Here is a 26,408-nt window from a genome sequence, read left to right as displayed (position 1 = left end):
GGTTTACGCTGGTTTACTTTTTGTAATGAAGTGCGTTAAGTGCAATAGTTTAAGTGGTTTTTAATGATGCATCAAGTGTCATCGAAAAATGTTAAGCCTTTTCCACAGAAACCTCAAGGTTAAGCTGACCAATCCTCCATCATGTTTCCCTTTAATACCCAGAAAATGTGTTGTGTATAAATGAGTGTTCAGTCCGGTCCATTTTCTGGACAAAATCTCTTTATCCGGCCAAATCCAACTTAGACCAGATCAATCCTTGTCTACAGGAAATTATGGAAACACAGACAATTTGATATTCCAAATCCTCTTTTTTTGGAAAATCAAAGATCATTCCATTGCCCTGTTATACAACCGGCTATAGTTGCGTAACTTTCTACTATTTTCTTTTTTTGGAGGGAAAAATGCTTCACCACGACGAACCAGATTAGAACAAAGTGTTCACTTGAAGGTCCTGAAACCAGCACGTAGACAGATAAAACCCTCGCCACACTGGCGTGCACGCTTCCCATAAATTGACGCTCTCACAGATGCCGTAAGATAATCCTCTGACACATGACAATATTTTAATACTTTTATTTTGTTCTTTGCCAGAAAGGCAGATTCACTGTAATGCCCGGCAGCAGGACTCGACAAACTGGACATCGTCCACCATTGAATGATGTAATCCAATTAGAATTGGGCGTCACAACGGATCCGTCCAAAACTCTGTCTCTGCACAGCAACATTTTCCACATGATAAGGAACATTCAGAAAGAGAAGATTCAGATATTTATAAAAAATAAATAATCAACGTAAATAATCATCTGTGAATGATTTAATCAGACTCTGCAGAATTTAGCTACTGTTATCTCATCCCTGTACAAAGTAGGACTGTTCAGTCCAGATGAGGCCACGTCCTCCTCGTCATTGATGCGACATCATCCGGACAAACTCTGGAGGAGCAGAAGTCAAATAAAAAATGATTTAATTGAAATCTTCCACAATAACGTTTGGATTTTCTGCAGTACAGACAGGTCCATACCTTCAAAGTCTACAGTTCCGTCGCCGTTATCGTCTGCTTCTTTGACTATGGAGTCGATCTCTCTCCGGCTCATGTGCTCGCCCATCAGCTTGACCATGGCTGAGCGCAGCTCCTCCGTGGTGATCTCGCCATCGCCGTCAGCATCAAACTAGTGCAGGAATATAGAAACAATGTCACTTTAAATCCAAATCAAACTAATGGATTCGAGGAATCTGACCTCTTTGAAAGCCTCCTTCAGCTCCTTCATGCCGATCATCCCTGCGGTTTCAGCCAGCAGCTTGGGCGCCATCAGCTCTACAAAGTCCTCAAAATCCACTCTGCCACCAACTGGAAGGAAAAAAAGGGCAACTTGAGACATAAATATCAGCTGGATGTGAAACATTTCTGTAATGTCACAGCTCTACACTAGGCTCATGACTCACGGTTCATGTTGATGTTTTGGCTCAGCTCTATCAGTTCCATCTCAGTGGGCATGTAGCCCATGGTCCTCATCAGGTTCCCCAGATCCTTGCAGCTGATCAGTCCATCCTTGTCTTTGTCAAACTCATTGAAAGCTTCGCGCAGCTCTGCGAAAGAGAAACACATTCACACAGACTTTCAGACCGAGCCAACAATTGTCATTTGTTTCTTTTTCACTCACCCTCAATTTCATCATCGGCCAGTTGTCTCGACTGTAAAGAAACAGACAAAATGACATAAATATTGTGTTTTCTTTTGATGAGCAGCAGAAAACATTAGAGGGAATCGCTTTTCTATATCATTGATCGAGGGTGTGAAAAAAAACTTTGTTCAGTGTGTGGTGTATAAATATGAAAAATCAAACTAAAACATTATACACATTTATTTAAAGGCAAAGTTAAAAATGTGTTTTTAATTTAGATCAAATGAATTCTTACAATATTCTTTCCTCCTCGCAAGAAAATGCACGCTGCTCCCAAACTCATTTCTGCAAAAGAAAACAAAATATTAATCGAGTTATAAACCTTGTTGAAACATGCAGTTGTTGAGTGAATTTATGATGACAAATTCATTTTCCAAGACATAAAAACACTACTGTTGTATCGTTGTCAATAGTTTTCTCCTGTTGAACTTCAGTGCACTAGTGATGCAGGTAGAGACAGTTCCATGTATGGATTTTGTAGTTAAAAACTTTTCTCATTAAGACAATTAAAAGTGATCTGCAAAGTCACATTAAAGCTTTTTTTTTAGTTGTTGTTACGCCATAATAAAAACCTCAGAAACGCAGCCTTCTAACAAACATGGTTGGATAAAGTTGCAGTTGTGTTTCACTCACCTGTTTCTGGTGAAGTTTTGTCATCAGACAAACGCATCATGGACTTGTCAGGTCGATGTGCAGCTGTAGGCGAGTGAGGACGGACTCTCCTCTGCTCTGGTCGACTGCTTCCCTGCTGTCAGTGCTCCTCTGTTGTGTGTCGGCCTGATGATGAGTAGATAGTACCGAGGAGGAGGAGGAGGAGGAGCGGCATCAGGGGAGGAGTCGGCTGACCACAACAGGATCAGGAGGGATGCTCTGGTTTTGCCAGCAATGACGACATCACTTTACGAATGATCCTGTCATATGAACTTGCAACTGACCCAGAAAAATGTTTTTACAAGTAAAGCGTCTGATGTCTTACGTGCTCTTGTTGTTGGATTTATGTGTTACTTATGCTTTCTTAGACATTTGAGTGTCAAGATTTAATCTGATGTCAGAAGATACAGAACACATGTATTGATAATGTTATTCCTGCTTTCAAATAACCAAACAAAACCAAAATGAAAAGATGTCAAAGTGTGGATCAGTCGTCTCAGTGAGGTCAGGTGGACAGTACAGAAAAATGTATATCTGGTTCACTATAAAGCTTTAAAGAAAATTGCTTTATAATATAAACATTATTAATGCTTTGCTTTGGACAACTGTTTTATATTAATTATTATTATTATTTAATGGGAAGAAACAGAAGAATCTGACTTAATTATTTATTCTGTTTTGACTAATTTGTGTAAAACTCTGATCATAAATAATGTATATTTATTATTTTTAAGAATAAAATTTGCCAGGCTTAATACAGAATAGACTGGCTACGATATTCTTATATATCATTTATTATAATATTTTCATATTCACTATTTTTATGATTTTATTTATTTTTTATTTTTTATTCTGCCTATTGCCATCAAAAAGATGGGTCAAGATGAACGCCCTCCATCATTTATGGAAGCCATGGAGGTCGTTCACCTTGACCCAAAGACAACACAAAGGACTACCAGAAACACATTTGTTTTTTGGGCTAACGGGACACCAAGACCCTGAGATAACACAAGGGTTAAAGTTAACATTTATTGATAACATATGTTAATAAAGCAGCTTAGAAACATTTTGGGAAAGTACAACATCTGGTGTGTTTACAGGTTTATTTCAATGTTTTTGTTTATGTACACAATAATAAGAATGTCATGTTGTCAAAAATAAATAGATTAAATATTAATCTAATATTACGCAACGGTCATAAATATAGTTTATAAATATTGAGTCACATCCTGTTATATATCCTATTAAATGCTGATCTGCACTTGTATTATTTACACATTCCTGGAAAAAGAAAGGATTATTCCATTCATTATTAACCCAAAGGACCAAGGAGAGGATTACGTTTTAGCCTTTACTTACTTCAAAAATGATGTTTCCTGTCTGAACCGACTGGATGAGCTGGTGAACTCCAGCGGCAGTTCACAGCCGTGAGCACATCCTTCTGACACAGCCTGTCTCCCTCTTACGTAAAATCCATAAAGCGGTTTGCATAAGAAGAATAATCTGAATGAGCGCTAGCGTTCAACAACAACCAATAATGATTTTAATAGCTTTTTCTTCCCAGGCCAAGGTTAGACCCGGTCACATGACCATCTGGTAACTGATGGCAACGGATGGCAAAGGTGTGTAGGGTAATGCTGAAAGTTGTGAGAGTGTGTGTGTGTGTGTAAATGTGTGCTTTTGGCTGTTACATTGAAGCCATTTCCAGGGTGATGAGATTATGTGGCGGACAAGTTGAACATCCAAACGAACATATGCGTAACAGAAAATTTGGCAAAGGGGAGCTGAGGCCCAAGTTGGAATAAGCCAAAGTGTTGAAGCTAAAATGACAATTATTAGACACATTTGCATAACCGTGTTTATGTGGGGCTTAAAGAACATGTTGTTTCATGTGAAAGGAATATTGAGAGCATGAGAGTCTGAAATTGTGTTTGTTTAAGTATATACAAGGTGATATTTTATGCAATGAATCAAATAAAGCTGTGAGAATTACATTTTAATAAAATAACTGCACTCTTTTAAACTACCCTGAATGTATCTCTTTGATTACTCTAGTCAATTATATCATTTCACTAAATCCGTCTTCATGCAGGTCATGGTTTTCCAAGTGGTTAAAAAGTGAGGAAACTGGATTGAGTAGACGTTTCTCCGGTCATCCAAGAGTAGTAACGGAAGAAGCCTCTTAAATAAGGGGCGAATGATCTTCTCAAAACGTTACTTAGTCCAGTTGCATTACTTTAGAACCCATTTGATATATTATTTCACATTGATATAGATAGTTTTTTTTTATCATATTGTAGTTGTATTTTCCCAAATGCCTTGTTGTGATTATCAAATTCTTGCAAAGTCATTTTAAAGAGTGTGTGTATGACAGCTTTTATTAATCATATTTCATTTGCGTAAAAGTTGTTAAGTACAAACATATTGTCCAGAATATATACATTTAATTAAGTCATAAGGTAAGGTAAGGTAAGGTAAAACGTTATTGATTGTTTTTTTTTCCAATAGCCACAGAAAATACAGCAATTTTTCATAAAAAATAATGATGTACATTTCTGACCTCTTGTATTAGTCAGTACACCCCAGCTCGGCCTCTGAGGTCTTTGGATCAGAATCTACTGATGGTTCCTCGCACACGGTTCAGGACCAGAGGAGAGAAATCCTTCCAGGCTGTTGCTCCTAAGCTTTGGAACGATCTTCCTCTCTCTCTGTGTTTGATGATCTACTGACTCCTTCAAGAAACATCTTAAGACGTTTTTATTTGTTCAGGCTTAACCTTGATTTTCTGGAACTAGTGTTGTGTTATCAGTTTTATCTTGCTCTTTAAATTATAACATTTAATGAATATTGTTTTGATTGTTTAAACGCTTTGTGACCCTGGTCTGGAAAAGCGCTATACAAAATGACTTACTTACTTACTTACTTGTTTGTTGAGGCTTTTCCTTGATTTTCTGGAACTCCTGTGTTGTTCTCAGTATTATCTTGATGTCCCTTGAGTCAAGTTGAATAAAATATTTCTTCCAAAATAGATATTTTTCACCAGATTAATCATTTTATATTAAGGAATATTATTGCCTTCATTCCATATAGAGATCTTTTTTAATCGAACCACGCGGGGGCGTCAGAGGTCAGACCCTCATGATTGGTCTGCGTCTAGGAGCGTCGAAGAAGAGCGCTTTCCTCTTGCGGCTCCCACCCCGCTCCGCCATCATCAAGTCCTGAACAAAAAAAACGAATGAGAGTCGAGCAAAAAATGACGAGAACGCGGCCTGGGAATGATACGCACGGGCAACTATAACGCCATGACACCACAAATTGGCCCGTGGAATGGACCCGTGAACGTGAATGAACCAAGTCCCCGTTAAAAAATCCGTTTGCGGCGGTAGGTTTGTCCGGTTAGCGCTCGAAGCTAACGGAAGAATCCGACTGAAGTGAAGCCCTGCTCGGCTGTTCTCGCTGGCTCCAACCGCTGACTAGTTGCTAACCGGTAGCTGTCAGCGCTAACACTGATGTCACCCCGAGATGAAATGCTGTCTGTGCGACTGAGCGGGAGCTCCAGGGTGGCGAGGAGACGGACGGGTGTTTGTTGGTGTTGAAGAGACATCAGCGGCGAGCGACAGAGAGCAGGAGCACTATTTTCCAACAGGCCGGTCAGCTAGCTCCGGCTAGCTACAGTGGATCCCATACACCACGGTGAGACTGCTTTAAATCATTGATCAATGCTAAATAGAAGACGTTCAATAGTCTTTAATTCTTAATGCTTTAAAACTGGGTCGAATGATGCAAAAACAGAAGATCAATAAGTTGCAGTATTTTCCTACAAATCTGTGTCTTATTATTTTTTTGCAAAGGCTCTATTCTTTAAAAAAAAAATAGCTTAATGATACGAACGTTGCACATTGAATACAATTATTCGCTTTAGGACTATGTTATCAGACATAGGGATTCGTGCTAGTAACCTCCGGATTATCAGACGACCCCTCAATTCCATAATCTCTCCCCATCTTTAAACGATGATGATGGGGGATGTCAGGTTTAAGGGCCCAAGCAATGTATCCGAACAACTCGATGTCCCCTTTCATCCATGTATATAAAAGAGTATAATCTTTATCAGAATTGTATAGTCAAATATCTCGTTTACAAACTGTTCAATTCTTGGTGTCAACCAATCCTGGAATGATGTTGTGACAGAGAAGAAGCAGTTGTGTGTTTGTGTGGAACTAAAATAAAAATAGATCTCAGTGAAAATGTGACCAATGTTTATGTTCTGTTGGAGACTCTTGAATACACGTCTTCATTGAGAAGCACAGATAGCCTAATTGAGCAGCCAAGTGCAAGAGCCTTCCAGCTTCCTCTGCTGAGATGCTCGTCTCCCATTCAATGTATTATCTTCCATAAAAAAGGAACTCAAATGTTCCGTTCTTCAATGTAATTCATGACGTCTGTTTAACAGCACTTGCATCGTTACCAAGACACTGGAGATGACTGCTTGTATTAATCATATTTGATTTGCTTAAAGGTTATTAAGCACAAATATGTTCCAGAATATATATATTTAATCAAATCATGAGGTTATTTTCTGACTTCTTGTTTCACACTATCTGTCCGTTAAGTCAAGTGTAAAGAATATTCCTTTGTAACTGCTTTTGACAATAGATGTTTTTTCATCAGATTGATGATGGCAATTGACTAAGATGGACATCATACGTAACCCTCTGTTATATTTTTTCACTGTCAATAGACACAAAGCCAATAATAACGATTGTTTTATACATTACTTCTGTTTTAAATGTATATTTAACCATCTAAATACATGCATACTATATGGATTGACATGTCACACAACACCATGTAAAAAAAAAAGTTCCATTTATTAGTTGTTGTTTTTTTCTCTTTCCTCAATTTAATAACTACTGCTTTAGGTTACCCTGGCATACCCTTTGTGTATTTGACCCTAGTCATATTACATTTTCCTCAACGGCCGTAGAGCCAGATAATAAAGGACACATAATAAACGGCTGTTTATTAGCTGGTAGATTCCTTCAGGGTGGATTGCGAGCATAAATGAAGTTCCGCTTCTCTATTGTAAACCAAAAGCTTCCTCATCAGTTGCAACATTGTGCCTCAGTTCATTCCTGGTACTGTTTTTGTCTGTAATGCTTATACTGAAAATACATAAGACGACGACACCGACTGTGGTCAATATATTTTTTAACGACAAATGAAATAGTGGACTTAAAATTTAAAAATGATGCCTCTTTTAAAGTGAAAAAATCAACAAAATATTAAGCAATAATCAACATATTTTATCAGTGTTTGATTAAAAAGAAATACTGCAAGGAAATTCACCCATTGTTTATTAACCTTGGTAAATGTATTAATGTTGTTAAAAACATGTTGAACAGTACATCTCTCTGTGTGGTTTGTTAACTAGGTACAGTTCCACGGTTAAAGATAGAGAGCAAATAGTTGGGTAAACGTTTAATGTCAGACTTCCGTAATGATGTCTTAACATCTTCTCACTCTGCCTGATGTTCTGATCCCCACCAGGCGCTGGTCATGCCCTCGAGTGTGCGGGCCGGGAGCCTGAAGGACCCGGAGGTGGCTGAGCTGTTCTGCAGGGAGGACCCTGAGAAGCTCTTCACAGACCTGAGGGAGATTGGACATGGCAGCTTTGGAGCAGTCTACTTTGTCAGTAACATTTTACTTTTTAAATTGACATACTAATGTGCTTATGTTAATATGACATGTATATATTATTACATTTGATCCTACTGTTAAGCTAAGTGTTCATACTGCATTAGCACATATGCATTGTGTATTTGTACACAGTGTCTCAGAACAAACAGTTGTCACTCAACACAAGGATGTAATGCACCCATAAAGAACATAAAGATGGTCAACACCTTGAAACTGAGCTGCATTTAGTTGACCAACGTCATACAATTGCTTTTTTCAAGTTATCCATTCAAAACTAAGGATGGATATAGAAAACCTGTACTATATTGACTCTGGTTCTGACAATAACCTTATTAACCATACCAGAAAGCATCACAGTGCTTCATTTCGGTTCATTTTTCCCTGATGATTATTTTTGTTTAAAATACAAAGATTCATCATATGTTTAATTAAAAAATAGTCCCCAAACTTGACGAGAACACGGTGGCTCACCATTGTAAATGTAAAAGATAGCCATAATTAAAAACAAGACCAAAGAAGATTTTCATTATAAATCCACTGTATAGTATAACTTTGAATTGGTTATGCTTTTTACATTTTCGTTGAAGCATAGTAAACGTTTTTGATTATTTTGTTTTCCTTATCTTGCATCAGGCCCATGACATCCGCACAAATGAGGTGGTCGCCATCAAGAAGATGTCTTATGGCGGCAAACAGTCCAACGAGGTTCGTGTCAAGTGTTCAGGAATGTGTCAAAAGTACGTTGAGATGTCTCTTAATCATAGAAAACTTTCCCTCTTTAGAAGTGGCAGGATATTATCAAGGAAGTGAAGTTTCTTCAAAAGCTGCGTCACCCCAACACCGTTGAGTATCACGGCTGCTACTTAAGAGAGCACACAGCATGGGTGAGTAACTCATTTAATCCCAGGTCAATTCTTCATTTTAATCAGTTGATTGGTGCAAAATTGGGATTTTTAAGTTTAGCTTTTAAGGACTTTTAATACCGGTGGTTGTCTCTTAGTGGCTTCCAAAATGGTTTTTAATGAGGTCTTTTGTGAATGTTCCTAATCTCCTTTATCCTCTATAGGACTTGGGCCAGAATAAGCTTCCTTCACTAAATCCTAACATTAAAAATCTAATATATTAAATGTTAGATTGGGCTCTGCGGAAATTGTTTTTTTACGTAGCAGTCTATTTATTAGCCCTCACTTGTTGTTTTTGAGCATTACAATTGTGAGTTGAAAGATTATTTAAGTGTTATCGATATTTCTTTGTTGTATTATTGGATATTGTCTTCTCCCTTTTGTTGTCCATATACAGCATTTCAGTAAATATTTATTTGCAATTGTCTGACTTAAAAATATGATTGGGTGACACAGAGAGTAGTTCACAAAAACATCAGTTGACATTCTAGCTGTATAACCAATACAGATTTGCTTGAATATCTTTAATAGTTTTCTTACAGACTGTGTTTTCCTCCAGGTAACATAAACACCATTAAAATCTGTTTGAGCCGACTAAAACGTTAGGATAATAAAGAAAATACTTTTAATTTTGGAACAAAAACACAGAGAGATGGCCTTCCATTTGTCTTGTCAATCATTGTTAGTATAATTAGTATTGGTATAAATGAGGTTAAAATAATAAATGGTAACAATTCAGAATGTTCAGATTATAATACGGTTTGGTTTAACAAACCATTAGCTGAAATATATGAAGTCTGGTGCCGAATATCTTTATTTAAGTTGATTATTGAGCCACTCTACTGACTTTATATTCCTTAGTAAGTAATCTCCTGTTGTTTCAAGTGTGGTTCAAGATGATATAAGGTTTCATTATTTAAATATCACATAAAGACTATAAATGCATACCTCCGGTAATACACTGGTGTGTAGCTTCTGAAGTTTTGACACAATGTACATATTCGAGCAATGGCTATTTTTTTCCAGTAGAGGTTTCCACAACTATTGTTTATTTCCCTGAAACGTGTACATTTCTACAAGTATGATTTTCCTCAATTTCTCCAGCTGGTGATGGAGTATTGTCTGGGCTCAGCCTCAGATTTGTTGGAAGGTAATTTATCTTGTAACATCTATTGACTTGGCACATATATATTGTATGCAAAGCAGTCTCATGTGTCCTCAATCTTTCCCCTGCAGTACACAAAAAACCCCTCCAAGAGGTGGAAATTGCTGCCATAACCCACGGTGCATTGCAAGGACTGGTTTATCTTCACTCGCACAACATGATTCACAGGTAATTCTGAGCTCTGCACTTTTTTTTTTTCTTCTCTTCTTTTTCACACTCTGTCAGTGGACAAAATGAGAACACGGACAAAAGCACAGTTTGTACTGTCTCCGAATATATTATGTAATGGATGCATTATTCAAAGATCCAAATTGAGTCGATTCTAAGAATTCTTGTGTCTTGAAAGTTGTCATAAAATAATCGAATTTTCTTTCCCCAAACCCAGAGATGTGAAAGCAGGAAACATCTTGCTAACAGAGCCAGGCCAGGTGAAGCTGGGAGACTTTGGCTCTGCCTCGATCGCTGCTCCAGCCAACTCTTTTGTGGGAACACCTTACTGGTATGACTCACATTTAACATGTAGTCTCTTGCATTTTTTTTTATCTCATTCTTAAAATATCTTTTTCTAAATGGATCTACAAAAGGCACCGTTTTTACTTACTATTTCATTCCCTCGACTTTTCTACTTTCTACTGCTTGTACATTTCTTGTAATTATTGACTGGCAGACAAACGGAGTCTTTTGTTTCTTTGAAAATAGTTTTTTAATTAAGGAGGAGCAGTAATTGCTGTGGCTGTGTTCGCTTACTCAACTGAGAAAGAAAAGAAAAATGGAAGATAAAGAATCTCGTGCTCTGTCCTATGCTGTTTATTTAGTTTTTGGACCTGGTATTTGTTTTTATTTCAAGGATTGATCAATAAAAGTGGGGTTCATTCTTAAACTCCTGATAATTCATCAAAAAAAAGTTTAGTTCTTTCCTTTTTTGAAAGTGCAGTGTATAGTATATGTTTTCTAAATGGTTATTATACATTTGGTTTGTCATACAATTGTTTTTTTCCTCTGTGTGCAGGATGGCTCCAGAAGTGATTCTGGCCATGGATGAGGGTCAATATGACGGAAAGGTGGATGTGTGGTCACTTGGCATTACCTGCATAGAGCTTGGTAAAACTATGACTTGTTTATTTCAAGTGTTTTTCTGTGAGTGTGAAAATGTTCTACAGTTTTCTTTACTCTCTATCACAGCTGAAAGGAAGCCTCCTCTTTTCAACATGAATGCGATGAGTGCCTTATATCACATCGCCCAGAATGAGAGCCCCGTGCTGCAGTCAAATCACTGGTGAGAGGAATTCAAACTCATTTGCCTCATCATTGTAATATGGACATTGTATTGTCATTTTTCCTGTGTATTCTTGACTTTTCTGGAATCCCATAAAATCTTATAATAATTGCTGCTATATTTATTCTTCGCTATGTGCTGACAAATGACCTGTTTTCTATGTTGCTGCAGATTGTGATTACGTTGATCTGTAAATGTGTAGATTTCTTTTGGTTAAGTTTATCAAGATTATCTGATGTGATTTATTGGTCTGAGGAAATGACTTCACTTCAACAACTCTTCTTATTGTGTCATGTTACTACCAGTCATAGTTATGCACCATTTTGCTTCAGGATGATGATGCAATTGAATCATCACTACAATGCACTGATTCTTGTGTGTCTTTGGTTAAATAGTTTTTGCATCTACTGTTTAGAGAGTTGAATAGCACAGTTGGTCTCTGCTGACTCTGTTGGCTGTTTGCAGGCTGTTGACATAATCCGTCAGTAGAGACATCGTCATGTTGTCATGTCCTGTCTTTGCTTCCGAAGCATGTTTACTGTATTCATAGAACCTCTAAAATATGATCTTCTCAGTAATATAAACTCAGTTTTATAATAATGATAACTGCTATACTTAAATACTCATTTAACTTTCAATTGTCGATCTAAATCTAAATTTGGTTGTGTTGTTTTACTTTTAGGTCGGATTATTTTCGCAATTTTGTGGATTCCTGTCTGCAGAAGATCGCCCAGGACAGACCTACCTCTGATGTGTTGCTCAAGGTACCACCTGACAAAACCTGTTATAAGTTCTTGTACAATAACCAAAAGCTCTTTCTCTTTCTTCACCTTCATTCCCTGCAGCACCATTTCCTATGCAGAGAGCGTCCCGTGACAGCAGTGATGGACCTCATTGCACGCACCAAGGATGCTGTCCGTGAATTAGACAACCTGCAGTACCGGAAAATGAAGAAGATCCTTTTCCATGAAGCTCACAATGGTCCTGCACCAGAGGGAGGTGAAGAAGAAGAGGTAAGGGTGTATCTCTTTTATTCTTTTTATGAATAAACTTCTTGATCCGCAGCAAGGTTACCTTAAACTGCAATATCGATTGATGCACAACTTTAATTGATCCAAACATTTTATCTTCCATCATTCAAAATTATGTATTAATCAGAATTTTAATTCTGCTCCCAGGAGTGCATAAAAAATGTGCCTATCTGAGTTCCATATAGACGCCATCTACAGAGCCGTTGTTTTTGTGTTTGGCCAGGCTATAGTCAGTCAATTTCTGTTCACAAAGGCCCAAAAACAGTCCCCGACTGATCTGTTTCCTGAAGGAAATGATGGAATTCAGAGAATGCTAACAGCAGAAGTTAATTTCCATGGCTGATTCAGGAGTGCACCAGTGTTTGGTTACTTTATTTTAAATTCTCTGTGATATAATTTTTCTTGCATGTGAGCCTCATGAAGAACTTATATGTACACATAAGGTTATCAGGTTAAAGACCCTAACACAGAAGAAGAGAAGAGTTCCTCTAACATACATTGTATTTTCCAAAAATAAATCTCACTTTCAGCATTATCTCTGGGCTCATCTCTAACAAGTCTTCAATGTGTACAGAAATATTGTCTTATTTTATTATCTCAACTTTATTTTAGTCCACAGATGTTTCTTTTTGAATCGGCATAACCCTTCTTTCTTTCTGTGTACCAGGATGTGGAGCAGTACATGCTGCGCACAGGAACAGTCAACAGCATGGAGAGTTCCCACTCTCTGCCCTCCATGTCCATCAGCGCCAGCTCCCAGAGCAGCTCGGTCAACAGTCTGGCCGATGGCTCCGATGACAGTGGGGAGATGGCCATGATGCAGGAAGGGGAGCACACAGTCACCTCCAACAGTTCTGTCCTGCACAAACCTCTGGTCAGTTTTACTCCAAAGCATCTTTAGTAAACATTTGTTTTTATCTCTCTAGTTTAGATAGATGGATGGATAGATAGATAGATGCAACCCAGACAATAGATTCATAAAGAACAAGAATCAAGTTTCTATAAAAAGAAAGTGCAAGATGACACAGTCTAAAATTAAAGAACATAAATCAAAGAAAAATAACAAAGACAAATGATACAAATATTAACATAGAATATCATCTTTTCACTCTGCTCCTGCCCCCAAACTCAGAATTAAACAAACACGGAGAATGAATGAGTCCCTGAGTCTATTAGTGTTTCATCTGGGAAGGAGCATTCATGTGCTTGCTCTGCTTCTCTGCTCACTGATTAAACTTTATTTAGCACCAAATTCCAGTTACAGTAAACAAATTACTAGTACACAACACATTTTTTTCAAATGTTTTTCTCAATTATTTTTTTTAAGAAATAGTTTCATACTATTTAAATTCTTAATAACGCCATATCTCCAACCCTGTTGGGTTCCAAATCATTATCACTCTTTTCACTTATAAAATGTACGTAATTACTTACTTATGGATGGAGACGGTTACATTTTTTAAAATTTAGTTTTAAGTTACTACATGGAATATGGTTTATTGGAAACAAATGGGTTGATATGCGATTACGTTTGAAGTATTGAGTCTGTTTTTTAAAAGAAGAAATGGTAGCAGCAATAATGAAATTATCTTAACTGTAAACCTCTGGTTTTGTTTCTTATTAATGTACTTTGATATTCATTTATAATATTGAAAATCACACATTTTCTTTAGATCATGCTGGTAGGGATAATAGAAAAGTAAACACATGTACATACATTGAGGTGGAGAGTTGAACTTGAAAGTGTTTTCTTACACCAAATAAACTATGTGGTGACCATTCTTTGTTCTTAACAGATTGAAGTTGAAGATGAAAGAGCATATTGAATATATATTGATTGATTAACTTTTAATTATTTCTATATCAGCTTCATCTGTATAATTAACTGGTAGATGCTGAAACTGGCTGCTTGTAATGGTTCCTGTCAAACCTCAGACATTTTGCTAATAAGTGGCCAAAAATACTGCCGCTGACAGGCGCAGGCGTCTTATTTGAAGTTACAAAAATGATAGTATGAGGTTGTTTCTTTTCAAATGCTGTCATTTTTGAAACCTACATTTTTCAATGCAAGTTTTAATGGTTAATAAAACAGGCACTGGTTCAATCATGCTTAATTGTCCTCTTCTTTTTTTTTCTTTCAGAGCCATGATAACATCTATGATGACCCTTATCAACCAGAGGTAGACTCCCAAAGGGAAGCTCCCTCTGCTGGTGGTGGTGGTGGAGGAGGTGTTTCTGGTGTAGGAGGAGGTGTTGGTGGTGGTGGTGGTGGAGGTGGTGGTGGTGGTGGTGGTGGTGGAGGAGGAGGAGGAGGAGGAGGAGGAGGTGGAGGAAGACGCCGTCGAGGCAGAGATCATTTTGCCACCATCAGGACAGCATCTCTTGTCACCCGTCAGATCCAGGAGCACGAGCAGGGCTCTGCACTCAGAGAGCAGATGTCGGGGTACGTTTTTTTAAATGTTTTTATTTCAATCCAGTCAAACACAAATGTAAGAGTAGAACGAATAGTTTTCCCTGTTTACCTCAAGTGACAAATTAGTAGTTAAGATTCATGAATGTGTTTTCAAAAGTTATAACTCGTCTTCCTTTCAACCACACAGGTACAAAAGGATGCGGCGTCAGCACCAGAAGCAGCTGATGGGCCTGGAGAACAAGCTGAAGGCGGAGATGGATGAGCACCAGTTGAGACTGGACAAAGAGCTGGAGAATCAAAGAAACAATTTCTCTCTAGAAGGAGAAAAGTTATCCAAAAAACACTTGGCTATCATGGATAAGGAGGTGAGCTGTTGTCATTCAATTGTAGATATATTCATTTCATGTCTAAGGGTAAGACTGCCCTTATTTTAACTTAACCTATTCCTATTAATGTGTTTTTTGTCTTCCCTCAGACAAAGGCAGTCATGACCGAGGAGAAGAAGTTCCAGCAGCACATGCTGGGTCAGCAGAAGAAGGAGCTGACGGGTCTCCTGGAGTCCCAAAAGCGACAATATCGGCAACGAAAAGAGCAACTCAAAGAGGTTTCTCTATTTTTCTCTCGTCTCACTGAGGTTCATTTTGTGTTAAAGCTGGGAGCGCTAACCTTTTTATCACTTAAACTTTCCATCATTTCAGGAACTCAATGAGAACCAGTCCACACCAAAGCGTGAGAAGCAGGAGTGGTTGGTGCACCAGAAGGAGTGCATGCAGCAGCTGCAGGCAGAAGAGGAGTCTGGTCTGCTGCGCCGGCAGAGGCAGTACTACGAGCTCCAGAGTCGCCAGTACAAGAGGAAGATGCTGCTGGCGCGCCACAACCTGGAGCAAGACCTGCTCAGAGAGGTACCATAGTGGCCTTGCTATAGTCGTACATGCTCCTGATGTTTAAAAAAAGGAAGCACAATTTCATCAAACACACGACCACTTAAGGGAGGATAGGAACATCAACTTTTGATAAAGTTGAGCAATTTAGATGAGTTTTATCTGATCATAACAAAAAACGTTCTTTTCCGATCTTCTTACCAGGACCTGAACAAGAAGCAGACTCTGAAGGACCTGGAGTGTGCCATGCTGCTGCGCCACCACGAGTCCACCCAGGAGCTGGAGTTCCGTCAGCTGGGTCTGGTGCAGCGCACGCGCGCCGACCTGATCCGCACTCAGCACCAGACCGAGCTCACCAACCAGATGGAGTACAACAAGAGGCGCGAGCAGGAGCTGCGTCAAAAACATGCCGTGGAGGTCCGTCAGCAGCCCAAGAGTCTGAAAGTGAGTGAGAGCACCACCGTCAGTCAGAGCCCCGCCACAGAGAGCGGCAGCTGGGAGGAGAGGAAGCTGGTGGAGGGAGTGGAAGCAGAGGTGGAGGGTCAGTCACCGGTGGACGACAAAGAGGGCTTTGATGATGTGGTCGGAGAAGAGGGAGGTGGATACTCGGATGATGTTTGCGCTGGAGTAGAGGAGGAGTTTGAGAATGACGGAGAGAATGCAAGTCGAGATGAAATGGGAGAGGGAATACCAAAGATTATAGAAGAGGAAGAGGAGTGGGAATTCAATGAGGAAGAGGTGAGGGAAGTTGAGGGAGATCACGGGGAGGATGACGGCAGAGCCGCACGTCTGGAGACGGAAGAAGAAGAAGCAGAAGCAGAAGGTCGGGGTGTGGCGGACGGTTGTCCGTCCGAGTTCATGTCCGTGCCTGTAGAGAAGAGGAGACTCCCGGAGCGAGCGTTTGACGAGCTGTCGGAGTTTTACTTCCACGACAGTCCAGAGGAGCTGGATCCCGGGCCAGCATCTCTTCCTCCTCGCCCCCCTCCCACCCCCCAGACCTCTTTCCCATCTCTTTTCTCTCACCTCATCTGTTTCCTCCTGTCGCTCTCTGCAGCTGCGCGTCCTTCTAACGTTACTCTTCTGGCTCTTGTCATCTTCCTGCTCTCCCTCCGCCGCTGCCCTCCCCTCCCCTCACTGGCCTCCCTCGTTCTCTCTACTGAGCTGGCCCTGCTGGCACTCTTCTTCTCATATCTCTTCCTGCGCTCCTGCTGCTCTCTCTCTCTCTCCACCTACTTGTATCTCAGCCTGTGGGCCTCCGGGCTCTTCAGCCTCGGGCTCTCGCTCAGTCTCGGGATCTATTACGTCCCCATGATCCTGATCTCGGCCTCCTTCCTCAGCTCTCCCTCTCTCTTCCTCTCTCTCTACCTGGTGGTGGTGCTGGTTGTCCGGCCGGCCCGGGAGTTTCTCCAGCACGCTCCCCGCAAAGTCAATCGACTGTGCATGCGGTTCCTCTTCCGGCTCCCTCGTCCACTCTTCGCCATGTGCCAGTCGGTCATGGGAAGTATGGCCGAGCGAAGTCTCTACGAGATGTTTCCAAAAGCTGGACGCAACTGGGGTGTTCGTCGGTCCAACATTCCGGTTCCGCTCAGGAGTTTGCCTTTAGAATATCAGGCGCTCTGCAGAAGCCCCTCGCTCTGGACCCGGAGCATGCTCTGTATCAGACGCTTCTCCAGACGGCCCCTGGGGGTCCTTGCAGACCTGGCCAATGCCGTGATGGTCAAGATGGCCGGACATGTCGTTAAAAAGCTTCCGCCTGTTGTCCGGAGCGGATTGATAACTCTGGGCCTCCTGAAGAAGGAGGTACCGAGCCGGCTGCCCCGATTGCTTCCCCGGGAGATCAGAGAGAAGAGGGTGAGGGACAGACTGATGAGAGAGAGGGAGAGACGCAGGCGAGAGGAGAGGGACAAGATGTTCTCAGATACCAGATGGGAGTGTGCTCTCAGGAGAACCTCGTCTGGAAGATTTGTGAGAGGGAAAGTTAGACCATGGAGGTGAGCGGAGAGAAAGCTGACACTTAGTCAAGATGTTTGCTACTTACATCAATGTTGACAACAGGGAAGCTAGCAGGTTCTACCTAATTTGCACTAAGATGCTGAATTCAAATCACAATTCTGTCCAAAATGTTTAACATTGAAGTTGCTTTAGTCACAGAAGAAAAAGGATCATTTTTATTTTTAAGGGACACGAGTGGAAGTTGATTAGTCCCTGAAGTAGGGAAAATGCAGACCAGTCCACAGTTACTGTAACCAAACCCAGTGACGCTTTAACATTTCATGTTTTGCTTTTTGTAAAAGTTTATTTTTAATCACTATCTTTTTATTATTTTGCTCTTATTTTATAAGATAAGTATTTTATGGTGATTCATTTGTTTTATACCGTTGTGCAATCATTTGTTTTTCTTTTAAGTCAATGTGATGAGGTAGAGACCGAACAAATCTCACTTTTATCTTCATTTTTCTCTCCAGAGACTGTGAAACAAATTAGCTTAGACCTCTTGTCATATTTGACACTAAATCATCTGCTCAAGTGCAATAAATATCTGGAACAAGATTTGATGGATGAGTCAGATTCAGGAAATCAAGAAGGTTTTGGATTCAAGAAGGATTTTTCAGAGGTAGTTAAAAAGTTTAAAGTTTTAAATAAAACACAAGACCAGTTATTGTGGCTCGAAGGACCTCGGAGTGATTTTGATTCCTATGCACCCTTTAAAATATATAGACTTAATAGAACTTGATAACTGTGTCTTATTTAAAATAGAATCACGCTTTTGCTGCTCAGTTTCGATTTATCACTGAGCGATCAGCAATTAGTGATAATTTTATAGTTAGTAATTATTATTATTGCAGTTTTTGCGATTTTTGTTTATGATTTACCATGTAAACATCATATATTTGATATGTATTTATAGCCATTAAGTGCCTGGATGAAGATCTCAGCATGATGTTCTTGGTAGATCCCGCAGTAGACAATCTGTGTATTAAAATTAATATATATTTGAAGCCTTATTTATATGAAGCCATAAAGACAATCTTTTGTTACAGATATGCGAGTCCAAAGATTGGTCGAGCTACTGAATGTCAAATTTAGGATGGAGCCGTGCTCCGCCAGATGAAGAATAGATATAGTCGTAGTACATAAAACAAAATATTTACCGGTTGTTTTTGCTTGAGAATGAAGGTTAAATTGAAACAAATACTTGAAAAAGAAAGCTTTAAAAAAAATTGCCTACATTTGGCATCAAATATACTTTCCTATATCTCATGAATGTCACTTTTATTTACCATGTGTTTTTCCATCTCTCCATTTATGTCGTTTGTATCCTCCCGAGTGTTTGAGCTTCTATGTTTAAGTTCCGCAGTATTTCTCAGACAAGCTCTGTGTTGTACTTCCCGACTTCTTCACTTCCAAATAAATTTGTTTGTGTTCAATTCATCGTCCCGTTTGTTTTTGAGTTTTCCATTAATTTGTGTTCTTGAGTTCTTCCCCCGTTTATGTTTCTCAACAGCCGCTGCATCATCACACTTTTATTTCCGTCATCATTTGTTAGCCCCGCCCCCTTGTGTCATTGACCGCCGGCCAGATACACATTGAATGTCAACGTGTGCTATTAAGGCAACCGTGTGGCAGGAGAACTGCTCACATTGGTTGAGAAGGTTTGTCATGAGTTTTAAAACTGTTTTTTACTTTTAGATTTCACACTGGCAGTTTTTTCTTAACGTAGTTTGAAGCTCTTACAATAAATATGTATGAGGATGCCAAAATGTCATTATGACTTCTTTTAATTTACTTCAAATCTTAGATTATTTTAGATTTAATCTTATTGAACCTCCAAATTTATAAACGTTTTTTTTTTTTTTTTACTTTCTTGGTTTTTCAAAATTAGATATGGCTGAGACCATCTTATTCATGGATTTATGTGATTTTTATTTCTCATACCCATACTTTAAAATGACACCCTAAATCCCAAAGCTTCCGAGTTAAAGTGCGTCAAACTTTATCCAAATGTGTTCCCTAATTTCTGTAAAGTTTGCTTCTCCAGTGAGTGTCACAAAAGTCATTTTAATCAGATATCAACATTTTTGTACCCTTGAAAGGTCAGTACCCCCCATTTCAAGACCCTTCATCAGCAGCGACCCTTGACCTCTAACCCTTTTCTCACCTCTTCAGTCCAAAGAGCTGCAGATCAAGCGTCAGTTCCAGGACACCTGTAAGATCCAGACCCGACAGTACAAGGCCCTGCGCAACCACCTGCTGGAGAACACGCCCAAGTCGGACCACAAGGCGGTGCTGAAGCGCCTGAAGGACGAGCAGACCCGTAAACTGGCCATCCTGGCCGAGCAGTATGACCACTCCATCAATGACATGCTGTCCACACAGGCTGTGAGTAAGGCAAGGACAAGTCGTTCACTTCACACACACACCACACAGTCACGGACAACAGCCGTGTCTGACCCCCCGAGGCCTGCTCGCCCGCATCTGCAGCCCGCCACCCCGGCTCTGACCCCAGTGTTGACCTTATCCATGTTTCTGGTCCTGTGTGAGTAGTCCTCCGCCCTCTGACCTCCTGGAGATGTCTTGACTACTCTACTCCACATGAAGAACATTCAGCCTGAACATTTAACTGCACGGTGCCTGCTTGTGTCACTGACCTTTGCCCTTTAGAAATATCTCGACACCCACACAAATGGGTTAAAGAGTGATATAAAGTAGAACTTATACGAAACACTCCTTCCTAAGTTATAATAATAATAATAATAATAATAATACATTTAAAGGCGCCTTTCTTGGCACACAAGGTCACCATACATAGGCTACATACATAAAAGTGTCAATGTGAGATGATAGGGTTTGGAAGATTGGGTCATATTTGGGGAAAACGTTCTTAAAAAAAATACCAAGAATTTGAAATAATAAAAAAAACTGAATTCCTCAGAACACACGGACGCAGTGATCCAGTAATGAAAGATGTAGGTTATGAAATGTCAGTGCCGGCGGATGATATAACTCGGTGTGTTATTATCTCACATGTCGCGGTGCCAACATAAGCCTCTCAGCCAAATCCCCGCTGCCCTTGTTTGTGCGACTCTTCGTCTCATCCTCCGGCTAGAAATCTCTTCGGGAAGTTTTCCATCAAAGCGATTTAACTCAATCCTCCTGGACTACAGGCGTCCAATCGAAAAAAAAATATTGTTACACAACAGTCGGACCTGGCACACGTTATCAAACACTTCACATATTTGTCATTCATTTTGAATTTTGTGAAAAACCCCGCCTCATATGTCGTCCTCTCTCCACATATGTCTCTTATTTCCAGCTTCCTGTCCCCCCCACACCATCACCACTGCCCCCCCCCTCCATGTTTCCACCAGATGTGATGTTCACTTTTGTGTTTGTTTCTGTTGCTCAGCTACGTCTGGATGAGACGCAGGAGGCTGAGTACAAGGTGCTGCGCATGCAGCTGCAGCAGGAGCTGGAGCTGCTCAACGCCTACCAGAGCAAAATCAAGATCCACACCGACACGCAGCACGAGCGGGAGGTCAAGGACCTGGAGCAGAGGGTGTCCATCCGCCGCGCCCTGCTGGAGCAGAGGGTGAGCGACTGTGTTAACGCTCACACATGACTTGCCAAGCTTGGTGTTCCTCAGGGCTCAATGCTTGGTCCCGATTAGGGACAAAAGAATAGTCCCTTCTATCTGTGTTATACAATTATACTCTCGATATCGATTCATCTAAATATTGCGATATTTATTTTAACGATAACAACATTTTTATGGCTTCCCAATCATTATTATAATAATTATTATCATATCTAATTTTTGGTTTACATTTTAATAAAGTTGTTATAATTTCAATTAAACTTTTTTTTTTACAATTAAAATGTAAATGTTTACGGCTATTGATCATTTTTGTGTTGCTATTACACTTCCCGCTGCTAGATGGCAGCAGTCGTCCTTCGCAGCTAAAGCAACAATGCAATCCTGCGATATTCCGGTGATGACTGAGGACGAGAAGATACATTCAACTTCTGCAGATGATGTTTGGATATATTTAGGTTTTTTATCAAATTAAACCATTATGGCGTTGTCAAGAATCATGCTGTCTGTTGTGTAAAGAGATAAGTACTTAAACAATACTACAAATATATCCTTGTTCCTCCATTATCACAACATATCGCAATATATTTCAATACGTCGTATTGTTGGCACCGTATCGTGATGCGTATCGCCAGAATCTTGTCAACATACAAGCCACCTGGGCTTTCAGCAAGAACTACCGTCGCACAAATTCTTGAGAAAAAACTGGTAGAAAAGCGTCACATGTGTTGTGCTTGGCAGAGTATCTTTGACCAGGACCTGCATTATATACTTTTACTTTTGTGAGGGGCCGTCAAGCCAAGCAGAGGAGCGAAGAGCCATAATATGATGGGGAAACTTGAAAAAAGAAAGAAAAAATCTAAAATAAACCTAAATATGCCATTAAATATTTATAAAACTAAAGAAAAAAAGTGAAAAAGATTTAAAAGTAAAATCTCAATATATACTTATTTTAAGGGGCAATAAAGAGGGGAAAGAAAATAACCAACCAATAACAAGAAAGAAAGAAAAACATTTTCTAAATGTTGTTCTCCGGTCTCGTTGGGGCCACAAATATAGAGACAGAAGGGCCTCATGCCGCAGCCCTACTCAGTACAGTTGTCATCATATCGCATGATCTAAGGCAGGGGTGTCAAACTGGTCCAGAAAAGGGCCGAGACGGTGCAGGTTTTTGTTCCAACCAGTCAAGCACACATGAGCTAACGAATCAGGTGTCGGATTCTTAAACAAGCAACACCTGACTGTTAATTGATTACTGTCTTCAGACGCCTGATTGGTTCAACTATAATGTGCTTGACTGGTTGGATCCAAAACCTGCACCGGCTCGGCCCTTCTCTGGACCAGTTTGACACCTGTGATCTAAGGAGTTATGAAACATTGTCTTCTGGTTTTTAACTCTCTTCACCTTCAGATCGAGGAGGAAATGCTGTCCCTGCAGAACGAGCGCTCCGAGCGGATCCGAACCCTCCTGGAGCGCCAGGCCAGCGAGATCGAGACCTTCGACTCGGAGAGCATGCGTCTCGGCTTCAGCAGCATGGCGCTGGCCGGCATCCCCGGCGACGGCTACTCCAAACAGGGCTACCCGAACGCCCCGCCCCCTCCGTCCCGCTCGGCGGGCCACTGGAGCCACGGCATGCACCAGCAGGGCGCCCCCCCGCCGCCGCACTCGCGCCGCAGCCACAACAGCAGCAGCAGCAGCAGCGGCGTCAGCAGCGGCAGCGGCGACCGCAGGAGCGAGTCCTCGTCCTCGCACGGCCTCGCCATGGCCCTCGGCCTGGGCAGGGAGGGCCGGGAGTCCCACCACTCGTCCCGCTCCTCCGCCTCCTCCTCGTCCTCCTCGTCCTCGTCCTCCTCGCACCACCAGCGGCACCACCTCCCGCAGCACTACCACCACCAGAGCACGCCGCAGCTGTACCGCGAGCGCGAGCGGGACCGCGACCGCGATCGTGAGCGGGAGAAGGAGAAGGAGCGGGAGTGGGCCGGAGTGCGCGGCTCCGGCGGCGACCTGGCCCACCCTCACCCCCTGCCCTTCTCCCATCACCTTCCATCACGCTCCTCCTCCCAGTCCCTAGCCATGCTACCTCCCCCGCCGCCCGCTCCGCCCACCGTCTCCGGCCCGTCCTCCTCCTCCTCTTCCTCCTCCTCCTCCCAGGGGGGGATCTACGGGGGCGGTGGGCTCGCCGTGCGAGGCGCCCCCAGCCTGATGGCGCTGAGGAACAGCCCGCAGCCTCTGAGGAGGACGGCGTCCGGCGGAGGTCCTGGAGGGGCGGCGGGCAGCGACGGCGTCCTCAGCCGGAGCACCTCAGTTACTTCACACATCTCCAACGGATCCCACCTGTCCTACTCCTAAGAGGGGGGGGTCCGGGGGATAGGAACTCGACCAGGCTGCAGCTCAGTATCTCCACTTTGCTCTCTCAACCTTCTCACCAGCTGAGGACGACACCCACCTCTCGTTTCCCCAATATGAGCGGGAAAAAAAGAGGGCAAAGAAGACCCCCTTATTGAGCTGCACCCTGCTACTCTAGACTCAGGGCGAGAGTGGCGGATCCCCGGCAGGTATCTGGACGAGAAGGAGGAATGTAAGCACCTGTGACATTTAGTTTTTTTCCGTTTCAATCTTTGTTCACGCCTATAATGGAACTCACGGTATGAAAGGAGAAACTTTAACCTCGGAGAGCTGCGGTCTTCTATGATATTCTGCGCCGGAATGGAGAAAGATTGAAGAGGGAGGAAACATTTCTTGAAGTGTGTGTGTGTGTGAGTGTGTGTGTATACACGTATGTAGTCCGTGGTGTCCTGATGTATCCAGCAAACCGCTCGCAAAACTTCAGGAGAGAATCAAAAAAGAAGTCGCTGGAGGTTTGCTGTCGGACAATTGTTTTATTTCGCTGTTTTTAACTACACAACAGACAGAACATGTTGCCCGGAGCGTCACCAATGCCTTTAAGGGGTACTTAAAGGGATTTCGTGCCATCAGAATATTTATTTAATGACCTCAACATGATTTCAACTGAACACACTGAATGTTTGTTTTAAAAAAAAACTGTTGCAGCTGGAGTTTGTTTGGACAAACAAAACAAAAACGACGAGGGGTTCTTGTCGTGTTGAATATTGAAGCGACACGGAAATCACTCTGACGCATGAAGATTGATGTACAAAGCATTGTTAACATGACCAAACACATCTGAAATGTACCGTATCTGTTCGAGTCTCACTGGCATTTGAAATGAGTCGTTCCACATTTTTGATGGTCAGTGTACATATATATATAATTATATATGGGAATATCAACAAAAAAAAAAGAAGAAGAAAAGACGAAACACATCAGTGATTTTATATAGTAACAAAGATAAGAATAGTAATTTTGATATATTCAAATGAGTATTGAAATGAAAATTTAGAGCAACAGCTGCATTTTCTATGGGTGTGGATATTACTATCACTTATCCTGATGTTATCGTCGTCGTAGTTTTGAACACCAGGAGTCGGGAGGAACTTTAGAACAGTTGTTCGGGGGTTTGGTGTTCACTGTGTTACAGGTCGTCCACAGGAGGGTTGTACATGATTTACGTGTCGAACTTTTTGTAAGCAACGAGAACAATCCGAAGACACCGCAGCAACTGAGGAGGAATTGCCATTAAAAAAAACCAACATGAACTTTGACCTCTTGAGAAAAAAAAAAAAGGAATTTTATAATTGGCCACTGGAATGTAAACACTGGTTTTAGTTTCTTTGTGTTCACGTGTACAGTCCGGGCGAGAGGAGAACGGGTCGGGCCTCGACTGAGCCGCTGTGGACCGGCAACCGTCTGGTGCCGAACACAGCGGCAGTGACCGGAGCAGCTGCCCGACCTCGGGAGGAGAGCTGCTGAGGCCCCGACGATTCCTACTCCCCGTTTTATTCTTTTCTTATTTTGTATTTATTAAGAAGATAATCACTCTGTTTTTTTTGTATGACTCCGAAACACCAGCTCAACACAATTCCCTGTATTATTATCTACTACTTAACGCTTGTTTGGAATCTCAGTGCATGCATAAACTTGTTACATAAAAAAATACGATTTGGGAGGAGCTTTGTGTGGAGACGTGCTTGTTGTGTTGGTAGGACGGCTGACCTCGAGATGATGGACAGCACGTTGAGGTTGTAATTAATTAAATTCATATTTAAGTCGGGCTATCGAGGCTTGGGAAAGAAAGAAAGAAAGAAAGAAAGAAAGAGCGGGGCGCTAAAGGGAAACGGCAAAAGAAATGTGTTCTTTAGCAAGTTACTTGAAAAAAAAAAATACAATAAATTGATATTAACACATTTACATGTTTGTATTCTATTTCTGTGTTGATGTTGCTTGTTTACACTTGCATTTGAAAATAAGAGACTGGTCAAAGGTCAAATATTACTCATGTAAATAGAGGCAGAAGACAAACCGATGTGTTTATGATCCCTAAACACCGTTGTTTGGAAAGTTTCCACGGAAGAGAGGTCAAATCCCTCCTTAGAATATCCAGAGATTTAAAACGTTGCATCCCAATTCTTCTATGACAACTGGAGGAATGTTCTTCATCATTGAAGCTACTATACATGTGAATGACTTTAAACTACAGCTTTCGGATGCAAAACTGTCTAAAAGCATCCAATGAAAAGCTAGGACTTGTATATGGCCATATTTTTACTCTCTAAATCCATTGTCCAAGTCTGGCTGCTTCAGATCAAACCTTGAGCAAGTGTAGCAACAGACCATTTGACATTTTCAAAATATTAAGAGGGAGGTAGTTTTGTTTATTATTCAATCAAGAAAAGAAAGAAATGCAAATAGTGTTCATTCCTTTTCTGCCACTTGTTCCCTTATGGGGGTCATGGAAGGACACATAAAACCTTTGTAGGTCTTTGGAATGCCGTAGTAAACCGGAGTGCCCGGAGTAAACCCACTTAACACAGGGAGAACAAACAATCTCCTCAGAGAAACGGTGCAAGTTACCTTTCCCCACGAACTTGGAAGTGAACCGGCAACCTTTTATTGTAAGACAGTCATGCCAACCACTGCCCTACATTTAGTTTTTAATAATAAAAAGGATTTCAAAACTATTTTCACCAAAATCAAAAGATAACTTCAAGGCATA

General features: G+C 41.2%; 2 protein-coding genes across 4 annotated transcripts; one reads left to right on the top strand and one right to left on the bottom strand.

Moving 5' to 3' along the window:
* Window positions 1-557: 557 nt before the first annotated feature.
* On the bottom strand, window positions 558-2,447 carry cabp5a (calcium binding protein 5a). Its single transcript, XM_087793215.1, has 7 exons — window positions 2,316-2,447; window positions 1,918-1,967; window positions 1,662-1,692; window positions 1,444-1,587; window positions 1,239-1,348; window positions 1,022-1,169; window positions 558-932 (listed from the first exon to the last, which is right to left on the bottom strand). The coding sequence occupies exons 1-7, from the start codon at window positions 2,353-2,355 to the stop codon at window positions 904-906; spliced, it is 552 nt and encodes a 183-aa protein (XP_087649341.1). The 5' UTR covers window positions 2,356-2,447; the 3' UTR covers window positions 558-903.
* A 3,048-nt stretch (window positions 2,448-5,495) lies between these two features.
* Window positions 5,496-25,603, top strand: taok2b (TAO kinase 2b). Of its 3 annotated transcripts, XM_087794146.1 has the most exons (21): window positions 5,498-6,026; window positions 7,884-8,024; window positions 8,667-8,738; window positions 8,816-8,917; window positions 10,040-10,085; window positions 10,172-10,268; window positions 10,486-10,599; window positions 11,110-11,201; window positions 11,283-11,376; window positions 12,059-12,140; window positions 12,222-12,389; window positions 13,075-13,281; window positions 14,549-14,636; window positions 14,739-14,850; window positions 15,008-15,185; window positions 15,296-15,424; window positions 15,519-15,722; window positions 15,906-16,145; window positions 19,869-20,081; window positions 21,109-21,291; window positions 22,706-25,603. In XM_087794146.1, the coding sequence occupies exons 2-21, from the start codon at window positions 7,893-7,895 to the stop codon at window positions 23,642-23,644; spliced, it is 3,492 nt and encodes a 1,163-aa protein (XP_087650272.1). In that variant the 5' UTR covers window positions 5,498-6,026; window positions 7,884-7,892; the 3' UTR covers window positions 23,645-25,603. The 3 variants fall into 3 exon arrangements, with proteins under 3 accessions (XP_087650271.1, XP_087650270.1, XP_087650272.1); XM_087794145.1 differs by lacking the exons at window positions 19,869-20,081; window positions 21,109-21,291; window positions 22,706-25,603 and having other exon boundaries at window positions 5,496-6,026; window positions 14,549-14,587; window positions 14,804-14,850; window positions 15,906-19,129; XM_087794144.1 differs by lacking the exons at window positions 19,869-20,081; window positions 21,109-21,291; window positions 22,706-25,603 and having other exon boundaries at window positions 5,497-6,026; window positions 15,906-19,129.
* Window positions 25,604-26,408: the final 805 nt, after the last annotated feature.

The sequence above is a fragment of the Callionymus lyra genome, chromosome 6, assembly GCF_982586985.1.
Source record: "Callionymus lyra chromosome 6, fCalLyr1.hap1.1, whole genome shotgun sequence".
NCBI classification, from domain to species: Eukaryota; Metazoa; Chordata; class Actinopteri; order Syngnathiformes; family Callionymidae; genus Callionymus; species Callionymus lyra.
The sequence above is the reverse complement of the archived record's forward strand: the minus strand, read 5'-3'. Positions and strand labels throughout refer to the sequence as shown.